We start from the raw sequence: 17961 nt of genomic DNA on the forward strand, positions 1-17961 counted from the left end.
CTCATGAAAGATCCTAAAAGATCCCAGAACCACCCAGCTAAGCTTGTCCCAAATTCTTGGTTCACAGACTATGAGATAATAAATTGTCATTGTTTTATGCCATTGAATTTTAGGTTAATTTGTTATGCAGCAATAGAAAACCAATATAAAAACTATGTATATTACATGCCCAGCCAGTGTTGCTCAGGGGTTGAGCATCAACCCGTGTACCAGGAGGTCACTGGTTCGATTCCTGGTCAGGGCATATGCCTGGGTTGTGGGCTTGATCCCTGGCAGGTGGGTGTGCAGGAGACAGCCAATCAATGTTTCTTTCTCATCAATGTTTCTCTCTCTCTCTCTCTCTCTCTTTCTTTCTGTCTATCAATAAAAAATATATTTTAAAAAACTATATTACATGCTCATGTAACTTTGGTTTTTAAAATTAAAAGCTGTTGTATGGTAATATTTTCACATATTTTCTGGGATCCTTAACAAGTATCAAAATTCAGGACTATGGACAAAATGATGGGTTGTAAGGTCAGCTTGTATATGCAAGAACATATACTTTAGACCTTCTTCTGACACATCAGTACTTAGATCCAAGAGAACAATGAAACAAGGACCCTTTTATTCAGTCCTTCCGTCCTATATTTAATGTTTTAGTTCAGCTTCAGCCTAGCCAAGAATGAATCTGTAAAAGAGTGTGTGCATATTGAGGTGGAGGGGAGACACATACAGCTTATGCGTCCATGATTCGAGGGAAAAGATCAGTGTTTAAAAGTATAAAAGCAGCCCTAACCGGTTTGGCTCAGTGGATAGAGCATCAGCCTGCAGACTCAAGGGTCCCAGGTTCGATTTCGGTCAAGGGCATGTACCTTGGTTGCGGGCACATCCCCAGTGGGGGGTGTGCAGGAGGCAGCTGATCGATGTTTCTCTATTATCAATGTTTCAAACTCTCTATCCCTCTCCCTTCCTCTCTGTAAAAAATCAATAAAATACATTGGGGGAAAAAAGTATAAAAGTAATAAGTTTACTAAAGAAAATTAAAATAGGCAGAAAAAATTACTTGAAGTCCAGGCAGTAATAGAATTGCCTTGTTGCTTACTTCCTTCACATATTTTTGCCTACTCGGGCTTGCTGGTTTTGTGCAGCAGCAGGAGTTGTTGACAATGACGAAGGATGAATCAATGTTTACTCCTAACTTCAACAATCCTAGCAAAAGCTTTGCTTGGCTACATTTTTTTATTTTAAGATTCATTCTCAAAGGTACAGAAATAAGTAATAAGAATGTATGTCTGTATAAATATGTAGAACGTGCACTTTTGTCAAATAAGCATCTCTCAGCACTTCCTGTGCATGCCACACCAGAGCAGCTGTTTCCGGGAATCCTGAAGAAGACAGTTTCCGCCCTCAGAGTCTAAATCTTACTTTAGACCACTCCTCAGCTAACAGCAAAACTCATTTGTTTCATTGTAAGCAAATGGCCATATTGTTCTGATCATTTGATATAACAGAAGATTTTCTAAAAATGTAGATCCTTCATTATTCTCTAATGCATAGAGTCCTTGAATAGCATCTTTATGTGTATATATATATACTTATTTCTAGTTTTCACCTCACTGCTGGAGACAGGAAATACCAAGCTGGCTTAAACGGAACCAGGTCCAATGCTTCTATCTTCAGTTAATAGTGAGAAAAAACACTGTTAGTTGAGGGCCTACTTTGTACCTAGCATTTTACATAGATTATCTTTAATCCTTACAACAGCCTCAAAAGGATAATAGTAACCCTATTTCCCAGATAGGGAAAATGTAGTTCAAAGGATTAAGTAACTTGCCTAAAATCTCCCAGCTGGTTAGCCCTGGAGCCTGGTTTACAAACTCAGTCTGTAACTCCAAGGTCTTTGTTCTTTTCTTGTATATATATTTTTGATTTCAGAGAGGAAAGAGAGGGAGAGAGAGACATAGAAACATCAATGATGAGAGACAATCATCAATCAGCTGCCTCCTGCACGCCCCCTCATTGGGGATCGGGCCCACAACCTGGGCATTTGCCCTTGACTGAAATCAAACCTGGGACCCTTCAGTCTGAAGGCTGACACTCTATCCACCGAGCCACACCAGCTAGGGCAGGCCTTTGTTCTTTTCATAGCACCTCTGGACCTATTAAACGGGCGCTTATTTTCCATCTCATCCCCAGTCCTCCTGTTACCTGCACCAATATAGCTTTACAGGTCTTTGTCTTCCATAAGAAAACTGAAGCAGCTCTTGAGGAATAGCGAGTGGAGGTCTGTGAGAGAGGCTGGGGATATATAGAGGATGGAGGATTATGGCCGCCATACCTCAGCCTTTCCTACACGGACAGAAAATGGAAACCAAACACCTGGCCCAGAACTTTTAATTGTTAAACATTTATAAGTCCTTCCTGAAAAAGAAGGGGAAAGTTTTACTCACAAGAGTTAAAATATTCACCGACCAGACCAGATACAGTAACTTAAATCTTATTACTTAATCGCGTTCATTTTTTCTCAGATGCTCATTTCCTGGGCCAGCAATTTTTATTTGCTGGCAGAGTTACAGGTTGATTTCGTCCTATCAGAAATGACCCCTTCCTTGGTGTTCAGTACCTTACCCTTCCTTTTCCATAGTTGGAATGAAGGGGTTTAACCTTCCAACAGTGTCATTAACTATTCAGCTTCCACTGTCAGCCACAGAGCACCCATGTGGTAGACACTGCTCTTAGAGACTGGAGGTGCTTTATCTCCTGAATGCAACTTCCTGTCTGGCAGATGTTGAGGTGAGGGTTTGAGCTTGATAGTCTCTCCTTTACACACAACTTCTCCAGTCAGCGACTTGTTCCAACAATGGTTTTTGAACACCTATTAATCACTCGGCTAGCAATTCTCAGTGTAGCTAGTCAGTAGTTGCTACTCTGCTGGTTTGCAGGTCCAGGGAGTAAGTAAAGAAAATAACTAATACTTATCATGATTGCTAACACTCATGTGGTTAAGGTGGGCCAGGACTAGTTCAGCGTGCCTTACACTTGTTAACATGTTGGATTAAACACCAATTCTCATTTTATAGATGAAGAAACTGAGGCGCAGAAGGGTAAGCAACTTGCCCAAGCTCAGATAGTTCCTAGAGCCAAGATCTGAGACAGGAAGTTGGGCTCCAAGTCTACATTCATAAACAGCATGCTTCATTGGTGTTCACATAATTAGGCTAATAGTAGCTCAGGAATGTTGTTATTCAAAATGTGCACAAATATTTTCCGCAAATGCCAAACCTGGCAAAAACCATCTCTGGAACTATATTTTACCTCTCAAAGTCCTGAACAAAGAAGTGGTTAAAATAAGCTGCTTCGTGTATTCTGTAATTCCGAGCAGTTCTGTATGCTGAGTGCATCTATTACTTAGCAGCATGTAACTGCTGACTTCGCCATTCAGAAGAATCACATTGAAGCTGAAGTGGTAATAATTCAAAATTGACAATCTTGGAGAGACTTGAACAGTCATGCCTGTTATTAGCATTTAACAGAATCAAGTATTTAGCAGACTGTAGTAGAAAGTATTACAAGAATAAGTCTCAATAAAGCAGCAGATTCCAGGAATATTTGAGGGCTAAGAATATTTTAAGTAGTCTATATATAAGAAATGATGGTTATTCCTGGACATGAATGTCTTAGATTGACAGAGTACTTTTAGATTTTGTTAAATGTTTAGAAAGATTCAACTAGAGCAAAAATAATGTAAACCTTAAAGCTTTTTTCAACAATACAATGTTATAAAGATACAACACAGGCTTGTTATATACTGAGAAAAATAAATATTAACTTCCTAACTGGCATGTAATTAAAGAAGTATGACGCTAATTGTTATATAAAAGTAAAAAATAATTACAATTGCATATCAGCTGAATACAATCCTTATTTTAAAAAATTTAAGTCTCCATATAAGTAAATTCTATTAGTTTCTACCTGTGAGACAATGTTGGTAGAACTGGCCTGCTAGACTGAGAGTAGGCTACTAGAAGGCTATTTTATTGAAATAAGCACCGAAAATGGCATACATTCCTTTCTTATTCAATTCAGAGTCAGTGACCCCTAAAGAATGAGTGAGACCCAAGTCATTTTCAGCTTGAAGATGTCACATAATATTGGCATTTCTGTCATCTCTCAGAAACCACCCAACAACAACAAAAAAGAAACAAGAGACAGGAATACAAATCCCATCTTCAATAAAATATTGAAAACAGGTGAGGCTCCTAACCACAAAATCAGTGGAAGGGGTACCAAAAGCAGTGGGGTTTGAGAAAAGGCATGAAAGGAAGCTGCGTGAGGGCACCCAAGGTTATATATCTCAGAAAGAGCTTAATAGTTCAACCAATATAAGATGCATACACTGCGGTAAAAAAAAAAAAATCAATGGCTGTTTATACAGCACTGGGAATAATGTAGTATTATGGGTTGAATTGTGTCCCCCACACGAGATATGTTGAAGTCTAACCCCTGGAATCTATAAATATGACCTTATTTGGAAATAGAGTTTACAGATATAATCAAGGTAAGATGAGGTCATACTGGATTAGGGTGAGCCCTAAGGCAATGACTGGTGTCTTTATAAGAAGACAGAAATTCAGACACAGGACACAGAGAGGAGAATGCCATGTGAAGATGAGGACAGAGATTGGAGGGATGCCGGCCAAGAAACACCAGGCTTGCCAGCAGCCTCCAGGGACTAGGATGGAGGCATGGAACAGATTCTCTCTCAGAGCCTCTAGGATCCAACCCTACCAATACCTTGATTTCAAACTTCTAGCCTCCAGAACTGTGAGAGAATATCTTTCTGTTGTTTTAAGCCAACTAGTCAGTGGGCCTGAACCATCTAATTCACATGGTCTGGCTGGTCGCACGCGTTTCCCTGGATCTAGTTTGGTTTGGCGTAGCAGAGGAGGTGAGACTAAACTAAAATTCCACAAACATATGAAGTCATATGTTCATGCGGGAGGAAAGAGACTACGCTGTGAACAGCTCTGCAGCTGCCTGTCTTCATTGGCTGGGGTCAAAAGAAAAATTCCCACTGATGGAGGTGTCCTTGGCCCCCTCAAACACAAACCTCCTGTAAATAAAGAGTGAGTCTAGGAAAAAAAATCTCATTCAAAAAAGAGGAATGAAAAAAGGAACTGACAAAGGTATAAGAAAAAGATGTAAAGCAGAAAAACAAATGAAAAGTCACCATGAAAATGTTACCTCAGAGCAGATGAAAATTTTGAACACACCTTTTGCCTTCAATATTAAAGAAATGTAATGAAGCAACTGTTTCCAGAAACAAAGAAACAACTCAGAGAAGGGAGGGTGAGATAACAAAAGATGAAACATAAGCTGACAGAGTTCAGGAAAAAAGTGAATGAAAAATGAAAATAAAATAAAACCCTGGTAGAGACATATGCAAAACTGGAGGGAGGGCAAAGGTAAAGAGATACAGCATGAAACATAAGGGTCAAAGTGAGCAAAAAGTAATGAAATGTAAATAAAGATAAAATCTTCAGGGATAGCCGAAACTGGTTTGGCTCAGTGGATAGAGCATCAGTCTGTGGACTGAAAGGTCCCAGGTTCGATTCCGGTCTAAGGGCATGTACATTGGTTGCGGGCACATCCCCAGTAGGGGGTGTGCAGGAGGCAGCTGGTGGATGTTTCTCTCTCATCGATGTTTCTAACTCTCTATCCCTGTCCCTTCCTCTCTGTAAAAAATCAATAAAATATATTTTAAAAAATTCTTCAGGGATAAACTTATAAATATGAAAGCAGGAGTAGACAACTAAGAATTCACAGAATAAGAGGACCTGAAGAAGATAACATGGATAATGGACGAGAACAGACATTTAAAAATACATTTCAAAAACACTTTCCTGGTCCTGGCCGGGTGGCTCAGTTGGTTGGAGCCTTGTCCGGTACATCAAAAGACTGGGGGTTTGATTCCTGGTCAGGGCACATACCTGGGTTTCAGGTTCAATTACCAGTCAGGGCTCATGGGGAAGGCAGCTGATCAATGTTTCTCTCTCCCATTGATGTTTCTCTCTCCCCCCCCCACCCTTCCTCTCTCTAAAATCAATTAAAAAACAAACAAACATATCCTCAGGTGAGGATTAAAAATTACACAAACTTTCCTGGAATAAAAGAAGACTTGAATTTACAAAATGAAATGGCATGTCACATCCCACAAAAATCTTGACCTACAATGGTCATAAGTCTACTAAACTTTAAAGATAAAATATTATTTGAAAATAAAGAAAGCCCTGGCTCAGTAGCTCAGTATGAGCATCGTCCCCATACACCAAGGTTGCAGGTTCGATCTCTGGTCAGGGCACATACAAGAAGCAACCAATGAATACATAAATAAGTGGAACAACAAATCTATGTTTCTCTCTGTTTATCTCTCTCTCCCTTCTTCTCTCTCTAAAATCAATCAATAAATAATAAAATAAAATAAGAAAAGATTCTTTGAACAGCCAAGGTGGAAGGAGGTGGGGAGAGGGAGGAATCAAGACATTTATAAGGGAGAAAAATCAGATTGGCTTCCCATTTCTCCATGATAACAATCAATATTAGATATAGAGTGTAGCAATACCTAGAAAATTCTACCAGAAAGAAAGTATATATTCCAAACTGTAACTCATTTCTTTTTTTCCTCATATGTGGAATTTAATGAACAAAACAAACCTTCCTCTCTCTCTCTCTCTCTCTCTCTCTCTCTCTCTCTCTCTCTCTCTCTCTCAAAAATCAATTATAAATTCCACTTAGGGAAGAGTCTGCCTTACTCATACCATCTTATCAGCTGGTTTCTCTTCTCCAAGACTGATCGTCCTCTGTTTTTTGTTTTGTGTTTTTTTTTAAATATATTTTATTGATTTTTTACAGAGAGGAAGGAAAAGGGATAGAGAGTTAGAAACATCAATGAGAGAGAAACATCAATCAGCTGCCTCCTGCACACCTCCTACTGGGGATGTGCCCGCAACCAAGGTACATGCCCTTGACCAGAATCAAACCTGGGACCTTTCAGTCCACAGGCCGACGCTCTATCCACTGAGCCAAACCGGTCAGGGCTGATCGTCCTCTGTTTGCCGACCTTGGCAGTCATTATGTGCTACATCAACACTAAGTGTTGGATAGGGAACAAACTACAATGGTTCTGGTTAACCTGGCCTTTTCTGGGATAAAGATATTTCACAGCCCACACCTTTGGTCTATTAGGCTATTGAATTTCAAGCTACTTAAGTGAAAAGAGGGCAAGCTAGATGGTGAGATGTGTGTTGACACCAGTATTATTGATTTACCAGGTCTTCTGCTAACATAACAGGAACTGTTCTCAATTTTTTTAAAAAGTTGCTAATGCTGAGTTTATTTTGAGATCATACGAGATATGTAAAATACTGAATCCATCTGGTGCCATATGCAATATCCTGGGAATAGCCCACCATGAACACAGTACATCAAGGCAAATGTGTCAAAATGTATCAACATTCACCTGATTTTCAAAGTGAGTTATATCTAAATTGAGGACCATTAAACCTGTGAAATTGTTTAAATTAGACATTATATGGACTGGGAGATCGTGACATAGGTTCCCCCTGAGAGGACATGATTGAACATTTATTTGAGATATTAATAGTAAAGGATACATCCAGCCAAAGCAAGTTAAACAAAGTCTAGGGCATTTCCCCAAAAAATCTTACTATGAAAAATTTTAAACAGCAAAGTTGAAAGAATATTGTGATGAATATCTATGTACCTACTGCCTTGATTCAACCATTTCCATTTTATTATACTTTGTACTCTATCCATCCCTTCATTATCATCAAGCCATTTTAATTTTTGATGCATTTCAAAGAAGATTGCAGACATTAGCGCACTTTCCCCACATACTTTTTGCCCATTATTAGCTAGAATTCAATATTTGTTTATAGTCTTTGTGTAAAATTTATTTACAATAACTATACATTTTAATGTTTGCAGTGTTTTGACAAATGCATATATTTACTGTTTTAATAAATGCCTACACCTGTGTAACCCAAATTTCTATCAAAACATAGAATATTACCATTACCCCTAAAGCTCCCTCATGCCCCTTCCCAGTTAATTCACACTTCCAAGCCCTTAGAAGCTGTCACTCTTCTGATTTCTTTCCAATGTAGATTGGTTTTTCTTGTTCTGGAATTTCATATAAATAGAATCATGAAGAATGCACTCTTTTGTATAAGCTTTCTTTTGCTCAGCATAATGCTTTTGAGATTCATCCATGTTGTTTTATTGTGTCAGTAATTTGTCAATTTTTATTGCTGAGTCGTATTCTGCTATACCACAGTATAGTTACCCGTCCTATATAATAAAAGGGTAATATGCAAATTGACTGAGGGTGACCAGTGGTGGGGAGCAGGGCCAGCGAGCAGGTGGGAACAGCCAACCTCTTGGTCCCTACCTCCAGCGGACAGGCTCCCATTGCCCGATGGCCAACAGGGGAACTGGGGGTGGGTAGCAGCAGGTGGCGGGGCTGGCTGCTGGCAGCAGGGGAAAATGGCCCTGATCGCAGGCAAGGCCTAGGGACGGTACCTGTGCACCAATTTCGTGCACCAGGCCTCTAGTTTTCATATAATGGACACAGGCTATTTCCACCACTGTGAGCAACTTGGGGCTTGATCAAGAGCAGATGTTGGTAGTAAGGTAAGCTAGTGAAAGGGGAGGCAGTTTGGTGAGGCTACAACTTGGAAAATTTTATTAGGGAAAAATTGAACATATATGGCACAAACCCAAGAAAAATAGAGTTTATAGAGTCCTAGGAGTCAAGGCCAGTAGGAAGTAAAAAAAAAGAAAAGAAAAATAGAAGAGAATATAGGAGCATAGTAATCATCCAGATAACAGGTAGAATGGGAAGACTAATGTAAACACTCTATATAGGTGGTATTGTAGTATGTATATTTGGATTAATCAATAGAACACTAAACCACACAAGAAAAATCAAAGGTTTTTTTTACATGTAGTGGAGTATAAGCACTTGGTTATAAACAATTGGAAATTAACATATGAAGCATATGGCCCGGCCAGTGTGGCTCAGTGGTTGAGCATCAACCTATTAACCAGGAGGTCATGGTTTGATTCCTATCAGGGTACATGCCAGGTTGTGGGCTCAAACCCCAGTGTGGGACGTGCAGGAGGCAGCAAATCAATGATTCTCTCTCATCATTGATGTTTCTATCTCTCTCTCCCTCTCCCTTCCTCTCTGAAATCAATAAAAATATTTATATATGTATATGAAGCATATGTTAGCTTTGCCTCTAGTTAGAATTTATATGATAATGTCACTTTGGTGGTTGGTGAGTGTAAGAAGAGATTGACACTCACTTTCACTCTCAGAGAGCTGAGTACAGTCAGGTGAGCAATGCTGAGCATGGGCAATAACATCCCCAGAAACTGTATTATTTCAAACCATGACAAAGGGGCTGTGTCAACTTGGTGAGGGACTAGGAAAGAACTTACCCCTAGGAAGGATTTTTAGATTCAAACATTTTCCCTCTGTGTGTCTCCTCACCAAATTAAAACTAATTTGTACTTCAGTACAAAAACATATAGGTTGAGTTCCTTTAAGCACATATGACAGTACTTGTTTTGAAACTACAGATCAAAGTAACAGGGGAAAGTTCTGCTTTAGATATCTGGACTGGATGTAACCTGGAGACAAAGCTAAGCCAACAAACATATCATTAACTTAACATATCAGCATACTTCCTTACAGCAGGCCAGGACTGCCTATCTCTGCCCTTAAACTAAGTGAGGCAGTCAGGCCTAATTGTTTAGGCTCCAGATGCCTGTCTTGTTGCTTGTTTGTTGTTGTTTCTGCAGAAAAAAAATTCCAAATAGATATACATGGCATGTTCACATTATATATTCTCAAACAATAACATACCTTCATAGGCAGTAAGTTCACATGAGTCTTTATGCGTAAAAATTAATATTCAATTGATAGTTCAAACATGTATCTAGTAAAAAGCCAGTATAGATATGTAGACACATATATTCCACCAATTATGGAAATATGGAGGTCAAAAACCCAAGGTAATGGTTAAGATCTGGGTACTTGAAGAAGAAATGGTCATAGTCCCAAACTAATGCAAAAGTCCCTTCAGCTATTCTCTCTGAAGTCCACAGAGTCTAGGAGAGCCAACAACTAAAACGTTCAACTTGTAGTAGTTAAAGGGAGAGTTTCAGGTTTTCAAAAGCAATATATTTAAGTTATTCTATAAGCATTTAGTTCTCCTTTACTGTAATTCAAAAGAGTTCTAAGTTGTCAAATTTTTATATATTAATTTTTTGTTTTCCCTCTCAAAAGAGATGGGCAACCGCTCAGAGTAGAAACCTGAAGTACCCTCCATCCCGATTTGGACAGATGACAGTTCCCTCTTCCCCATATTTATAGCCCAGCGTTCCCTCTTCCCCATATTTACAGCCCGGGTTAATCTGCTCCCCTAGGGTGTGGGCTGGATTTAGTTTACTATGTTGAGAACCGCCAAACTGTTTTTCTAAAGTAGCTGCTGAATTTTACAATCCAGATAAACTACTTTTTAATCTACAGAACAAAATGCAAATTACTTAACCTGAGTTTTCCATCATTTATAAAATGGGATAATTTCAAAAATAAAGACCAACATTTTATTGACAATTATATGCCCTAGCGCTGTTCTCGGTAATTTCTAAGCTTTTACTAATTTACACTGAGTGGCCAGATTATTATGAACTCTGAACAATTAATAATCTGGCCACTCAGTGTGTGTGTGTGTGTGTGTGTGTGTGTGTGTGTGTGTGTGTGTGTGTATTAAAGGCCCGGTGCATGAATTCATGCATGGGTGGGGTCTGGACAGCCTGGCCAGGGGGAGGGGACATGGGGGGTTGGCCAGCCTGCCTGCTGGTCGAGCTCCTGGTTGAGGGGACAATTTGCATATTAGCCTTTTATTATATAGGATATACAGGGAGTTGCCAGATTATTATGCGTTCAGAGATCATAATAATCTGGCCACTTAGTGTAATCCTCTGTGATAGTATTGTCAGATAAAATTAAGGATACTCAGTTGAATTTAAATTTCAGGTTTAAAAAATGAATAATAATTTTTAGCCTGGCCAGCATGACTCAGTGGTTGAGCATCGATTATGTATGAACCAGGAGGTCTCATGTGGGGCATGCAGGAGACAGCCAATCGATTATTCTCTCTCATCACTGATGTTTCTGTCTCTCGCTCTTCTCCCTTCCTCTTTGAAATCAATAAATATATATATTTAAAAATGATTGAACTAAAAAAAAAAAAAAAGTAATTTTTAGTATAACTATGTCCTACACAATCTTTGCCCAAGATCTCATAGTAGTAAATGCTGTTAGATGCCAGGATGGGAACCTAGACAGTCTGACTCAGAACAATGGCTGCTAACTTCAAGTAACTTCAAGCAGTTCTGCAAGACAAATAAGTATATAAAAGGGGCTTGGGCCTAACAGGTTTGGCTCAGTGGATAGTGCGTCAGCCTGCGGACTCAAAGGTCCCAGGTTCGATTCTGATCAAGGGCATGTACCTTGGTTGCGGGCACATTCCCAGTGGGAGATGTGCAGGAGGCAGCTGATCGATGTTTCTCTTTCATTGATGTTTCTAACTCTCTATCCCTCTCCCTCCTCTCTGTAAAAAATCAATAAAATATATTAAATAAATAAATAAATAAATAAATAAATAAAAGGACTTGGTACCCACAACAGTAAATTTTCAATAATAGCTATATCCCTTCCAGGTGTCTTCCTTCCCTTCCCTTCCTTACTACACCCTAACCCCATTAGAATTAAATCAACCCTTTGGGTGCCCATAGCCCTTTGCGTATACCTCTTTCATAGTAATATTCTACAAGTGGGTGTCAATGTTGAATGATCATAATTCTTAAATTGAAACTTTAATGAAAAGTTACTTACATATCCATTTACCAGGTTATGGTAAGAATACCTACATCATTGGGGAAAGTTTTAAGAAATAAACAATTACTTTGTAAATGCAGAACAGGGAAGTGAAAATCCCTATTCCTGCTAAACAGACACTTGACTTCTAATTTTGTTCTTTAAAAATAAATCTTTGACGGCCTTCCCTGGGAGGCTCAGCTGGTTGAAGCATTATCCCATATACCAAAGGGTTGCAGGTTCAGTTCCGGTCAGGGCACATACCTAGGTTACGCCCTGATCCAGGCGAGTAAGGAAAGCAACCAGTCGATGTTTCTGTCTCACGTCGATGCTTCTCTCTCTCTTGCTCTCTCTCTCTCTCTCTCTCTCTCTCTCTAAAAAAAAAAAAGAAAAAAGAAAAAATCAATAAAAACATATCCTTGGATGTGTATTAAAAATAAAAAATAAGTCCTGGCTGGTGTTTCCCAAATGGTTAGCGCATCAGCCTTCACACCAAAGGTTGCAGGTTCGACTCCCGTGGTCAAGAGCAGGTACCTGGGTTGCAGGTTTGATTCCCAGCTCCAGGAGGGGCGTCAATGAATGTGTCTCTCTCACATTGATGTTTCTTTCTCTCGCTCTCTCGCTCTCTCTCTCTCTCTCTCCCTCTCTCTCTCTCTCTCTCCCCCCTCTCCCCTCCCTTCCACTCTCTAAACAATCAGTGGGAAAATATCTTGGGTGAGGATGAACAAAAAATAATAATAATAAAAATAAATAGATACTTAATGATTAAGAACATCAAACTTGATTGAAATACTAAGCAAAGTAATCTAACTATATTATGAATGCCAATTGTTTAAACGTATCAGGAATGTTTCTCAAATACATTAGTCTCTAGAATTGACCCCAATGAGATTTGCAAGGATTTTTTAAAGTACATCTTTAGCTTTCTGCAATAATCAATGAGCCTTTAATCAACCATTAAACACAAGAAAGCCATACTTTTTTCCCTGTGCATCTCAGTGCTGGATAGAATAGCCACATCCCTATGAGCAAGTGATTCACATTTGGTGGCTCTCTGGATTTTCTTTTTTTTTTCAATATTTTCACTGTTGAAAATTAATGTGGTCCAAAAGAGGAAACACTGGTACATCTCCATTATTATCCTGTGTTTAAAGCTGGCTCCGGTGTCATAGTAGTCATTTTGGTAATGTGTTCCTTGGTCCAACTGCTCTCTTTTTTCAGCTGAAAATTATGTTGGCTGGGAGCCATGCCACAGAACCTCCACCCTGAGGAGTGACTCAGATAATTAGACAAAAGCATTTAAACCTCTCCAGGATTTCCTCAGGCTTCCTCCTCACATTCCTTCCTCTTAGTCAAAAAAAATGGTGACCACACATTTTGTGTAGGTGAAGGAAAAAAACTACCTCCATTCACAAACCAATAATGATTGTTCCCAATCATTATCTTTAAAAAGGTACAGTACAACAAATAGTGGATTCCTCACTCCGTTGAGAAAGTCTTTGTTCACTGAATTTTTTTTATGCATGGCATACTTTTTTAAACTTTTTATTATGGATCATTTCAAACATACAGATGAGCACCCACCCATACACCCCATTCACTAAACTTCAACAATTATCAACTCATGGTCAATATTGTTTCATCTATAATCCCACTCCCCCCACTCCCTGATTATTTTAATACAAACCTAGTCATATAATTTCATCTTTAAATATTTTAATGATACTAACCACAAATCTTGAATTTTATTTTGGCTTTATTTTTTAAATTAATTAAACTAGAGGGAAGAGGGAAAATAGAGCTAACTTCTATTGAGTGCTTACCATGCCAGATATTATGCTAGAGACTTTCTCCTGAGTTACTGCTGGGTGAACATTACAATTCTCATTTTTGGAGAAAGAAACAGACAAAGAGACCAACTTTCCAATATCACTTAGCTATTGAGGTAGCAGGGCTGAGATTCAAACCTAAGTCTGTCTGACTCAAAAACCCATGCTCTTTTCCCATATCAGTGATGTCAGGCAGGGAACTAAAAATGCCTGGTGAAAGGCAGAAAGTGTCTTATATAACCCACTTCAGGAAAGGGGGATCTCTTCCATCTTCAGGTTTCTCTCCATGCTATGAATGATATTCACATCAGGCACAGGATGTTTCCAGATCCTAATTCCTCTATTATCTCTAACACTGTAATCCAGAATCCAAAAGTCCCACAGTTTTCTAAGTCACTATTCTGATGCTCAGCAAAGCAACGTGGACTCTGAAGTGTACCAGTAGGCAACATACTTTGGGTTTTATTAGGATGGAACATGCAGCAAGAAAAAAAGAAAAAGAAAAAGCCTAGAAATCACCATAGGTGTGACAGGAGAAAAATTAACATGTCTAAACATATGGAAACAATAGTCCTGCCAATCATATTAATCAGAAGATTAGATACCCAGGATATAATTTAGAAAATTTGCCATGCTAGTCTAAAACCTATACTCTATTCAACGAGATATCCAACAAATAAGAGTACCTATGAGCATTTATTTATAATATTTTTTCAAGATACCACTACATATTATTTATTGAAAGAATGTAATGAATCCCAAATACTAATATTGAAAGATTTCTTTTAAAAAAATAACTCTACTTTTAATTTACTGATAGCAAGCAAGAACCATTTTTAAATAATTCAGTGTTAAGCTCTCAAAGTCAAAGCCTCAGAAAAAGGAAAGTTCTGGTTCATAGCCACTGACTCATTTCCTTATGATTCAACCCCCAGGCTTTAACACTGCCTTGCCTTCCCCTCCCCCTCCTACTTCAATTCAGTGCAGGGGGGGAAGTAAACCACTGATACTGTAGAGCTAGCTTTCCTGCGCTGCCTCATCTAATCTTTTAAATAAACTAAGTCTTTCTACAAGCTTATGTACTGAAGTCCTATTATATCATTCAATTAACAGGGGATCGAACTCAAACATGCTACCTGGATTTTTCTAAAAGTTATTGGAAAAGTTCAGGGATGTTTTCACCCACCTCTTAGAAATGAATACTCAAATAGACACTGGTACAAAGATTATTTCACTGTCTCTTTCTGCCAACCCTGCACACACATTTGAAAATAAGGCTGTGCTTCATCGTTTGTCCATGAATTCTTTAACTATTTAGATGCCTCCAATGTTGAGGTCCTGATGAATACGTCCATGAGTTTACCCAACCCCAAATCCAGACCCACAGAAACAAATGAAGACAGCTAAACAGGAACACAACAAAGGCACGTCTACACTTGCCCAGAACTCCTGGCCAAACGCAAAACAGAAACAGAATACATCTGGCTCCTCCTCTCCAAGTCCTGGCAAGACAAGATCTAGCCAGCTATAAAGGGTTCAGAAATTACGTGCACTTTTGAAAAAGGGCAACTTGTAAACCGAAAGGAATGCCTCTTCCTCCTCGCCACCGATTACCCACCCGCTTCCTCAAAGCCTTTCCCGTAGGTGCGAGGGGATGTGTAGAGGAGAACGTTTGAGAGTTCTTTAAAATGGCCAGCTCTTTCATTCATTGGCGGCCAGTGTCTTCCTCATACATTTCAAATAAGTCCCTGCCCCTCAAAAATGCTGCTTTGTTCCCAGCAGCACCCACAAGCAACTGATTAAATGGATTAATGACAGGCAGATCTGCTGAATCACAGTCACCATGCCTTACTGATTCGATGTTTAAAAATATATATTTGGCCCTGCCCGTGTGTCTAAGTGGTTGAGCATCAACCTGTGAACCAGGAAGTCACAGTTTGATTCCTAGTAGGGGCACATACTCAGTCCCGGTGGGGGTGTGTGGAGGAGGCAGCAGATTGATGATTTTCTCTCACCATTGATGTTTCTCACTCTCTCCCTCTCTGATATCAGTTTTTTAAAAATTAAAAAATATATTGGCAGTTTCTTAGACCTTCCCCCCTTCCTAAAGGCTATTTCTTTGGAGTCAACAAAATGGGTTTGAATATAGGCTCTCCCATTTAATAATTGTGGTATCATGGACAAAATACTTACATTTTAGTGCATTAAGTTTCTTATCTGTAAAATGGGAGATAATACCACCTATTTTGCTAGTCTGTTTTGAGGATTACATTTAAAGCCCATTGCACATTGGCAGATACACAATAATTATTCAGTAGTCTGTACTATTATTTAATTCTATATTCCATTTGTCATTCTGTAGATTTTTTCCCTCTAACTCCTAAATCACTGTAAAGAAAATACAGTTAACCTGGTTGGTGTGGCTCAGTGGTTGAGCATTGACCTATGAACGGTTCGATTCCTAGTCAGGGCACATGCCCAGTTTCGGACTCGATCCCCAGTGTGGGGCATGCAGGAGGCAGCCAATCAATGATTCTCTCTCATCATTGATGTTTCTATCTCTCTCTCCCTCTCTGAAATCAATAAAAATATTTTTAAAAAAGAAAATACAGTTAAACAATATGGGTTTGAAATGTGTGGGCCCACTAATAGCAGCTTTTTTAAAACTTACAATATAATAAATATGTACAGTACTATAAATGTATTTTCTCTTCCTTATGATTTTCTTAATGTTTTCTCTAACTTTATTATAAGAATACAGTATATAATACATGTAAAATATGTGTTAATAAACTGTTTATGTTATCAGTAAGGCTTCTGGTCAACAGTAGGTTATTAGTACAGTTTTTGGGATTTTCAACTGTGGTGGGGGGGAGGGAGGGTATCAGTGCCCCTAACTCTTAAGTTGTTCAAGGGTCAACTGTATCCTAAAATTCAGAACTGATGCTGAAAGTATTAAAACCTCAGTTTGCAAATTTTAAGAGCATTTTCAGAGGCATTAAGTTAATCAGCATGATGCCTGCATATCAGAAATTCTTTTTTTTTTTCAATACAAAGCTTTTATTGTACATCTTTATAGTTTCACAAACAAGTGTGACAAATCATTCGGCATCTCGGTGTTTCTATAGCTGGACAACTTAGATCTTATTCATCAGCCTGCTGAACTGTTCCTTTTTCAGAAACATAGAATACCATCCAAAAATTTTCTGATATCCTTGTTTTTAACTGTTGTGGCTTGCTGAATCAAAGCAGCTGAATTTGATACAAGTTCAATGTCATTTCCTTCAAGAATCAACTCATCTTTCTGGGCTTGAGATACTGAACAAGCAACACCTGACCTCATCCGAACTCTGCAGATGTATTTTTCGCCCAAGAAATTTCTAATTTCAACAAGAGAACCATTCTCCTGAATAACGACGTTGATGGGGAAGTGAGCGTACACAGACATCATCTTGTAACGGAAGCCCAGTGTAACACCCTTGATCATGTTCTGTACATGACTGCATATAGTGCGAACTGTGGCCAGCTCCTTTCTATTTCCCCACCATTTGTCAACCCCGAGCCTCTTCTTTTTCTTTCCGAGGAGACTGAACTCTACATTGATGTGGTTGAAGTCCTTCCACAGGGTACCTCTGGGGCCCTTCACAATAACTGTGCGTCCCTTCAGAGTGATGTCCACATTTTCTGGGATGTCCACAGTCTGATTGCTGAGAATGGTCTTCATCCTCGCAGTAGATGCGGCAAAGAGGAAGCGTCTTTCGTCATCACGTTCTTGTAGCCGTCCAGAAATGCTTTTAAATTTCACTCCATAGCTATAAGAGTGATAAGTACAAAGAAATTTTGAGTCTAGTCTCAGCTGTATCACTAACTGTTGTGATTTCCTGGACATGTCATAGCCACCATGGCTTTCTATCTGCATTTGTGTGATATGGATGCCACCATCTATATCTATAATAATAAGGGGACTAGAATTTACTTGGGCATGGTCATTGTAGTCATTTCCAAGAGGAGAGCCCTAACTATGCCAAAAAAAAAAAAAAAAAAAAAAAAAAAAAAGGCAGCTTAAAGGAATTAACATTTTTCAAATGGATTCTTTTTTCAATTTTCCTTTACCTCCAGGAAACTGGTGGTATGGAGTATGTGCTCCTCACTCCCCACTCCACCCTCAACAATCGATAC

At 39.0% G+C, this 17961-nt stretch overlaps 1 protein-coding gene across 1 annotated transcript; it reads right to left on the reverse strand.

Annotated features, from left to right (window-relative positions):
* Positions 1–16878: 16878 nt before the first annotated feature.
* Positions 16879–17716, reverse strand: LOC103283766 (60S ribosomal protein L9-like). Its single transcript, XM_028141830.2, has one exon. It carries the CDS (start codon positions 17699–17701, stop codon positions 16958–16960), a length of 744 nt encoding a protein of 247 aa, XP_027997631.2. The 5' UTR covers positions 17702–17716; the 3' UTR covers positions 16879–16957.
* Between the last annotated feature and the right edge of the window lie 245 nt (positions 17717–17961).

The sequence above is a fragment of the Eptesicus fuscus genome, chromosome 5, assembly GCF_027574615.1.
Source record: "Eptesicus fuscus isolate TK198812 chromosome 5, DD_ASM_mEF_20220401, whole genome shotgun sequence".
NCBI classification, from domain to species: Eukaryota; Metazoa; Chordata; class Mammalia; order Chiroptera; family Vespertilionidae; genus Eptesicus; species Eptesicus fuscus.

Excerpts from the sequence above, each read along its gene's own strand:
- LOC103283766 (XM_028141830.2), bottom strand. The coding sequence starts at position 17,701 with ATGCAGATAGAAAGCCATGGTGGCTATGACATGTCCAGGAAATCACAA.